The following is a 9,452-nucleotide window of genomic DNA, read 5'->3' as shown; positions in this document are numbered from 1 at the left end:
CACTGCAGGATCCTGCAAAATAACATATGCGTTTGCATACGTTATTTGCTGTAAAAGCAGGATCCGTACTTCCGTTAAAAAAAACCTTTTCAACGGATGTTAAAAAGACGTAGTGTGAAACCAGCCTTAGGAGTGTGACTGGCACAACCCTAATAGGTGAGTGTATTCCCCTTGATTTCTGCACTTCGTTTGCCTGGTAAGACCCTATCTGCGCTTTTATCCACAGCTTCACAAATGTGCTGCAAACCGTGGACATTTGTAAGGAGGCCCATGATCATTACATGGGTCATCAGGCAAAGATGAAAAAACGGCAAATACTATTTTATTAATCAGGCTATTCAGGATAAAAGGTCCCATTCATGAGCATAAAAAGGAAGGCAAATATATTTTTTTTTTACAATAAAACCTGCGATTATCATCCGCATATTTCTGGGGCTCCTGGGAAACCATTTTACGCCCAGGTGCTCAGCTCGGCTAATAAACAGCAGGATAACGAGTCTGACGAGTGCAGTTAACGGACGGTCACATCCTGAAGAGTAACCGCTTCAATCCACAACCTGATGTGCAGCCAAAAAGAGTTCTTCTGACCCATTAGCTGGAATCGTTCAGATATTTTGCAGAATCCGAAGCGTCTACGTATATAACACATTACTACGGTCTGTGTAATCTGTGCTCTCTAGTCAGCGGTTTCTGAGCTGGGGTGTGGGGACCAGCGGCTATGACGCCATACACAACACACAGACATGAGGGATTGCAGCAGACACAGCACAAGAGATATTATACACAGTACTGAGCAATGTAGCTGAGAATCCACCCCTGGGATGAGATACACATTCACTAAAACGTAGCAACACTAAAGACATTACACAGCAGAGGCAGACGGTGGGAATTCAGCGCTGGAGTGAGATAAAACACTCACTAGAAGGGAGCAGCACCATGCGGGGCCTTATACACCAGTGTACATGTGAGGTTAGCTCTGGAGTGAGATAAAACACTCACTAGAAGGGAGCAGCACCATGCGGGGCCTTATACACCAGTGTACATGTGAGGTTAGCTCTGGAGTGAGATAAAACACTCACTAGAAGGGAGCAGCACCATGCGGGGCCTTATACACCAGTGTACATGTGAGGTTAGCTCTGGAGTGAGATAAAACACTCACTAGAAGGGAGTAGCACCATGCGGGGCCTTATACACCAGTGTACATGTGAGGTTAGCGCTGGAGTGAGATAAAACACTCACTAGAAGGGAGCAGCACCATGCGGGGCCTTATACACCAGTGCACATGTGAGGTTACCTCTGGAGTGAGATAAAACACTCACTAGAAGGGAGCAGCACCATGCGGGGCCTTATACACCAGTGTACATGTGAGGTTAGCTCTGGAGTGAGATAAAACACTCACTAGAAGGGAGCAGCACCATGCGGGGCCTTATACACCAGTGTACATGTGAGGTTAGCTCTGGAGTGAGATAAAAACACTCACTAGAAGGGGAGTAGCACCATGCGGGGCCTTATACACCAGTGTACATGTGAGGTTAGCTCTGGAGTGAGATAAAACACTCACTAGAAGGGAGCAGCACCATGCGCCTTATACACCAGTGTACATGTGAGGTTAGCTCTGGAGTGAGATAAAACACTCACTAGAAGGGAGCAGCACCATGCGGGGCCTTATACAACCAGTGTACATGTGAGGTTAGCTCTGGAGTGAGATAAAACACTCACTAGAAGGGGAGTAGCACCATGCGGGGCCTTATACACCAGTGTACATGTGAGGTTAGCTCTGGAGTGAGATAAAACACTCACTAGAAGGGAGCAGCACCATGCGGGGTCTTATACACCAGTGCACATGTGAGGTTAGCTCTGGAGTGAGATAAAACACTCACTAGAAGGGAGCAGCACCATGCGGGGTCTTATACACCAGTGCACATGTGAGGTTAGCTCTGGAGTGAGATAAAACACTCACTAGAAGGGAGCAGCACCATGCGGGGCCTTATACACCAGTGTACATGTGAGGTTAGCTCTGGAGTGAGATAAAACACTCACTAGAAGGGAGCAGCACCATGTCGGGGCCTTATACACCAGTGTACATGTGAGGTTAGCTCTGGAGTGAGATAAAACACTCACTAGAAGGGAGTAGCACCATGCGGGGCCTTATACACCAGTGTACATGTGAGGTTAGCTCTGGAGTGAGATAAAACACTCACTAGAAGGGAGCAGCACCATGCGGGGTCTTATACACCAGTGCACATGTGAGGTTAGCTCTGGAGTGAGATAAAACACTCACTAGAAGGGAGTAGCACCATGCGGGGCCTTATACACCAGTGTACATGTGAGGTTAGCTCTGGAGTGATATAAAACACTTAGGGGTACTTTGCACACTACGACATTGCAGCTGCGATGTCGGTGGGGTCAAATCGAAAGTGACGCACATCCGGCGTCGCAGGTGACATCGTAGTGTGTAAATCGTTTTTGATACGATTAACGAGCACAAAAGCGTCGAAATCGTATCATCGGTGTAGTGTCGGTCATTTCCATAATGTCGAGACAGCGACAAGTACGATGTTGTTCCTCGTTCCTGCGGCAGCACACATCGCTGTGTGAGAAGCCGCAGGAGCGAGGAACATCTCCTTACCTGAGTTCCGCGGCTCACGCCGGCTATGCAGAAGGACGGAGGTGGGCGGGATGTTTAGATCCCGCTCATCTCCGCCCCTCTGCTTCTATTGGCCGCCTGCCGTGTGACGCCGCACGACCCGCCCCTTTAGGAAGGAGGCCGTTCGCCGGCCAGAGCGACGTCGCAGGGCAGGTGAGTGCATGTGAAGCTGCCGTAGCGATAATGTTCACTGCGGCAGCTATCACAAGATATCGCAGCTGCGACAAGGGCGGGGACTATCGCGCTCGGCATCGCAGCAATCGGCTTGCGATGTCGCAGCGTGCAAAGTACCCCTTACTGGTCAGCAGCAATATGGATGACATTATACAGCAGTACTGACCAGTGTAGATATAAATCCAGTTTCAGGTGAAATAAAACGCTCACTAGACAGCTGCAGGATTGAGGACATTAAACCGCAGTACTGAGCAGTGTTATGCGGGCGTCACACGGTACGATATATCGGGCGATATGTCGGCGGGGTCACGTCGTTAGTGACGCGCATCCGGCATCGTTTGACATATCGTAGCGTGTGACAGCTACGAGCGACGGTGAACGAGCAAAAATACTCACCTTATCGTTCCTCGTTGACACGTCGCTCATTTTCAAAAAGTCGTTTCTTCTTCTCTGCGCCAGTTGTTCATCGTACCTGGGGTAGCACACATCGCTCCGCGTGACACCCCGGGAACAATGAACACAGCTTACCTGCGTCCCGCTGGCAATGCGGAAGGAAGGAGGTGGGCGGGATGTTTACGTCCCGCTTATTTCCGCCCCTCTGCTTCTATTGGCCGGCCGCTGTGTGACTAATTGCCCGTGACGCACAAACGATGGGGGCGGGTGCAATCGCACAATAGATCGTCTCATGTGACGCCCGCATAAGTGTGTATCCAACTCTGGGTGAGATAAACCACTTATAGCAGCAGCATCAGTCTGTGTGCCTCTGCCTCACTCTTTAAGGCTATGTGTGCACGTTGCGTACTAGCCCTGCAGATATTTCTGCAGCGATCTGAAGAGCACATGTGCGCTTTAGATCGCTGCAGAAATGTCCGTAGTGAGCGCCGATTCCATGCGCTCTGCCTGCAGCTCCTCTCATAGACAGAGCAGGAGCTGCCGGCAAAGCGCAGGAAAGAAGTGACATGTCACTTCTTTTTGCGCAGCGCTTCGGCAGTAGCCGAAGCGCTGCGCTCTGAGACGCCACGTGCGCACGGCCCCTGCACAATCTCCATAGACTGTGCAGGGGACGCAGGACGCATGCAGTTACGCTGCGCTGCAAAGCGCAGCGTAACTGCATGAATTTACGCAACGTGCGCACATAGCCTTACTCTGCTCCTTCCTCCCCCCTACATAGACCTCAATAGGCAGCTGTAATCTATTCTCTATATTGCTCCTTATATTCATCTATACTAATAATTTATGTAGAGTTTAATGACAGCGACTATTTTAAGGACAATTTACAAAATAATGTTATCTTGAATATTCTGGATTTTAAGGCACAGTCTGAATAAAGCCGTACGTAGAAATTCCTAAAATTGCCCTATTGCCCCTCTCTTTGTAATTTTACCCCGACCCGTACAATAAGGCCAGGTTGGGTTTAAGCCCTGTGTGATACCGATGACATTTGTAAGCAGTTACTGGAGGTAACAATAACAGGACACTTCATGAATTTGTCCCTCTGCTTTCTAGGCTAAGGCACAAACGTCCCTTTCATGAGCAGGACATGGTGCACTGAGGAACAGGAGCAGGAGTATCACCTTACCCTTCCTTAAAAGATTTCTTTTCTAGAGAAGGAAATGTCAGCTGTATAAGTTACGCCTTTCACGCTCATATATAAGCTATTCATCCATTGTGTGTCCCTCTAAGAGATGCTGTAGGTAAATCGGAGCTCCATAGATTACCTTACCCTGCGATGAGGAAGAACATAATCTGTCCCTAAGGAAAGTCGAAGCAGTAAAGTTACATCAGGAAGTCCAGTGTGGATAATGTTTTTGGGGAAATCCCTTTTAAACTATTACCAAGTACGTTTATCACCCATCGTTACATTGATTATTTCCCGTCACTGGGCCAGCAATCATATTGCACTTTGTGGAAATACCTTTATAAGCTTTTATCCTTCTCCTTCAATTATTGAGACGTGTGCCCCTCTGTATAAATGCCCCATGCACGGTAAACCAAAAGTCCAGGGTCTGGGAGGAGGAAGGCAGAGGGGTCTGGATAAGGGATGGGGGGTTGGAGTTAGGCAAGGACAGGGATCTGGATGTAGGGGAGGCAGTCAGAGGAGTCTGGGCTGTGAACCAAACAAGAGTTTAGTCAATAGCTTGTGCAGGTGTAAGAGCATTTTAGGGAGTCTATAATCTGTTCTTTAAGGTTTAGAAACCATTTCTTCCTGAACTACGGTCCTCAGCAGATAGATAGGACTACTGCCAGCCATTAGAGAACATGGCACATTGGGCTGATCTGAGACTGGCCACTACGGTTTGTGTGAATCCATTCGGATGACTTGGTCCATCGGCCAGGAGAGTAGAGCCCTGAGAACCACTTCCAATCTGATGGCTTTCTTTTATTAGCCGGCCTATCACAATGTTCCTTGTGCGTCATTCCACAATCATGATGTCGCACCAGGCCGGCTAGTCAGCAGAAAAGCCATGGATGACGTGAGGTAGGACGTGGTTCTCCGGGCTTCCGGCCAGTGGCTACAGAGAACATGTGGCCAATGGACGGGGTCCTACAAATCGATCCACACAAACTATACTAGGCACACAACCTTCTGACACTGTGGTTCAACTCCTCATCCTTTTGTGATCTCTGTTTGCTGTCAGTGAATTTGCTCTCTTTGAAAGGTAAGGAATAGACAAATCCGTAGTGATGAACCGCACTGCAGGGGACGTTGCATATTGTGCAATTGTTGCCCCTAAAGCCCGCTTTACACGCTATAATATATCTTACGATGTGTCGGCGGGGTCACGTCGTAAGTGACGCACATCCGGCATCGTAAGGTACATTGTAGTGTGTGACAGCTACGTGCAATTGCGAATGAATGGTAAAACGTTCATCGCACGCACGTCGTTCATTCCTCATGAATTGCATGTCAGATTGTTCATCGTACCCGGGGTAGAGCACATCGCAGTGTGTGACACCCCGGGAACGATGAACAGATCTTACCTGCATCCTGCGGCTCCCGGACGGTAATGCAGAAGGAAGGAGGTGGGCGGGATGTTTACATCCCGCTCATCTCCGCCCCTCCGCTTCTATTGGCCAGCTGCCGCGTGACGTCGATGTGACGCCGAACATCCCTCCCACTCCAGGAAGTGGACGTTCGCCGCCCACATCGAGGTCGTATGGAAGAGTAAGTATGTGTGACGGGGGGATTACTTGTATGTGCGACACGGGCAACAAATTGAACGTGCCACACATACGATGGGGGCGTTGCAAATCGCATACGATATCGTATGCGAAATTGCAACGTGTAAAGAAGGCTTAAAGCCTGCTTTACATGTTACGATTTCGTATACGATATCGTATGCGATCGTAACCGCCCCCATCGTATGTGTGGTACGTTCAATTTGTTGAATGTGCCGCACATACGAGTAACCCCCCGTCACACATACTGACCCGTCCATACGACCTCGATGTGGGCGGCGAACGTCCACTTCCTGGAGTGGGAGGGATGTTCGGCGTCACATCGACGTCACGCGGCAGCTGGCCAATAGAAGCGGAGGGGCGGAGATGAGCGGGACGTAAACATCCGATGTGTGCTACCCCGGGTACGATGAACAATCTGACGTTCAATGTTTAGAAATTGAACGACGTGCATGCAATGAACGTTTTAACGTTCAATCGCAATCGCACGTACCTGTCACACACTACAATGTACCTTACGATGCCGGATGTGCGTCACTTATGACGTGACCCCGCCGACACATCGTAAGATATATTGTAGCGTGTAAAGCGGGCTTAAAGGGGGCTTTACACGCAACGACGTCGCTAACGGAATCCGTGACCCCGGTGATATATCGTTGCGTGTAACGGGGCCTTAAGAAAAGTGACTGAGGAAACAGCCATGATGCAACTGTTGTGCAACTCCTCAATGTCTTTGGCTATCGCAGGAAGAAAGGTTCCATGATATTAGTTGTACAAAGACGAGTCCCGGTGTGTCCCCGTGCAATCTGCACCGTTGTGATTTAATTGCAGTAATCACCAGAAATTGCAGATCCTGATGGTGAAGTTGCCTCTGGGTCCCGGGTACATTATATGCTTTCCTACAAACCTCCCTGCCGCTGAAATGAGTCAGCCCTTGATATCCATCTAACCTGGGCTGCATCCATATGTCTCCAATTAGCTTCTGAAACCGAACTCTTCTGAGGACAGTTTGTAATTTGGATTATAGGAAAAGGCAGAGAATTCACAATAAGGGGGAATTAAGCAGGTAACAGTGCGGCTTTTCATGGGACACACTGAGTCCTCTGTTATAAATCCAGTCCCACAGACAGAGCGGGTCCGGTGTGCTCTCCTCCCTATTGAGAGGCCGCCAGCTTCTTGTCTTATGCCCAGGATACAGGATAGCAGGAGGCAGGTGCGCCTGGGAACATCTGAGGAGCGGCCCCTTCCTTCCCAGACAGGTCGTGATATACACACATCATGTATCCGTGTATTAGTCATATAACATGCCTGACACAAGGACTTCACATCGGATCACTGCATATTGTCGTCAGATCAGGCCACAATCCAATCACCAGAAATAATGTCTGTAACCCATTAAAGGGAAACTCCACCTGCAATGTATTTTCTCTCTATGTCATATAAATGCAGCATGAATACAACATGGCTGAATACAGTCTATTGTTCCCTGTTATCAGTCATTTCCAGCAGAGCTGTAGATGACTATAGTGCCTAGCATTCAGTTGCACAATTCTCCCACCATGCCATAATTTAGCCTGTTATACCCCTACGGTCACATGATGACATCACCTCTGACCCTCGACCCGTCTCGTTCTCAGGTTTGGATCAGCAGTGACAGTAACAGCAGCGAGGCCGCAGCTCAATGGACGGACACAATTAGCCACCCAGAAAAAGTGGTGACAAAGTGGCATAAAATGAACCACCTGAGTTAATGAAGCCCCTGTGGACTGGGCAATGCCAGGGATTATTTGTACATAGAGACGATATGAAGGACTGAGTCGTGCCCTCCTGCAGATCTCATAGGATTCCACTTGGAACCAGGAAGATATAAAGAAAGGAGAGACGTATTGTGGTGAGGCGCGAGGCTCTGCAGCGGATACCTCATTTTGCACACATCATGCTGCAAAATTACAGTAATTATCGGTATTGTGGTTCATGCATTCCTTATTAAAATCCCCATAAATTATGTCTTTATATTGTATATTTAACTGTATATTAAACATATATTTCAATTAAAGCTGCGTCACAACCAGTATGGCCATCACTGCCTGCGAACGTCAGATCTGCCACAGCTGCAGAAACTGATATTATCCTAAGTTGCTTTGCCATTCAGTACCCTAAGAAAGCTGAATAATTGTTTATCTGCTTAAAGGTTCACTTACATTTGCGTATACCGATGATTCTGTCATGAGAGAGAATCGGAAGCTAAATGTAAATGACGCTCGGCTCAGACTCTGCTGCGATCGTGACCGAGCGTCCATCACTGGGATCCAATTCTCTCGTGTGCGAGAATGAAATACAGGTGCGGAGAAGACACAGAGGTTAATGTCTCCGTCTTCTCCATTGTCTGTCTCTGCAAAAATCAGACTGATTACATCCGAGTGCCGTCCGATATTTCACACACACACGCACACGCACACACACACACACGCACACACACACACACACACACACACACACACACTTGTATGGGTGCAGCTGATCGGCACTGCTCCATAGTATAACACTGCAGAGAGGTCTAACTGATAAAACATCAGACGGCACTTGTCCTACATATACGGTGGTGTGAGCAAGGCCTAATTCTCAGCGTCTGAATTATTCTGTATATATACACTGCACAGTACCACTTCTCCTGTCCTGTATACTGGGTGTAATCCTCAGTATCTGTATTATTCTGTATATATACACTGCACAGTACCACTTCTCCTGTCCTGTATACTGGGTGTAATCCTCAGTATCTGTATTATTCTGTATATATACACTGCACAGTGCCACTTCTCCTGTCCTGTATACTGGGTGTAATCCTCAGTATCTGTATTATTCTGTATATATACACTGCACAGTACCACTTCTCCTGTCCTGTATACTGGGTGTAATCCTCAGTATCTGTATTATTCTGTATATATACACTGCACAGTACCACTTCTCCTGTCCTGTATACTGGGTGTAATCCTCAGTATCTGTATTATTCTGTATATATACACTGCACGGTACCACTTCTCCTGTCCTGTATACTGGGTGTAATCCTCAGTATCAGTAATATTCTGTGTATATACACTGCACAGTACCACTTCTCCTGTCCTGTATACTGGGTGTAATCCTCAGTATCTGTATTATTCTGTATATATACACTGCACAGTGCCACTTCTCCTGTCCTGTATACTGGGTGTAATCCTCAGTATCTGGATTATTCTGTATATATACACTGCACAGTACCACTTCTCCTGTCCTGTATACTGGGTGTAATCCTCAGTATCTGTATTATTCTGTATATATACACAGCACAGTGCCACTTCTCCTGTCCTGTATACTGGGTGTAATCCTCAGTATCTGTATTATTCTGTATATACACACTGCACAGTACCACTCCTCCTGTCCTGTATACTGGGTGTAATCCTCAGTATCTGTATTA

The 9,452-nt window shown here is 47.8% G+C and overlaps 1 protein-coding gene across 1 annotated transcript in view; it reads left to right on the top strand.

The window, feature by feature from the left end:
• Positions 1-8,665, top strand: part of TC2N (tandem C2 domains, nuclear) — a 47,037-nt gene extending 38,372 nt beyond the window's left edge. The window contains exons 10-11 of the mRNA XM_075330618.1: positions 4,579-4,659; positions 7,639-8,665. Of these exons, the coding sequence (XP_075186733.1) occupies positions 4,579-4,659; positions 7,639-7,752 (195 nt within the window). The 3' untranslated portion in view covers positions 7,753-8,665. The remainder of the gene's footprint in view (positions 1-4,578; positions 4,660-7,638) is intronic.
• The last annotated feature ends 787 nt before the right edge of the window (positions 8,666-9,452 follow it).

Source organism: Anomaloglossus baeobatrachus, chromosome 12 (assembly GCF_048569485.1).
Source record: "Anomaloglossus baeobatrachus isolate aAnoBae1 chromosome 12, aAnoBae1.hap1, whole genome shotgun sequence".
NCBI classification, from domain to species: domain Eukaryota; kingdom Metazoa; phylum Chordata; class Amphibia; order Anura; family Aromobatidae; genus Anomaloglossus; species Anomaloglossus baeobatrachus.
This window is presented reverse-complemented; position numbering and strand designations above follow the sequence as displayed.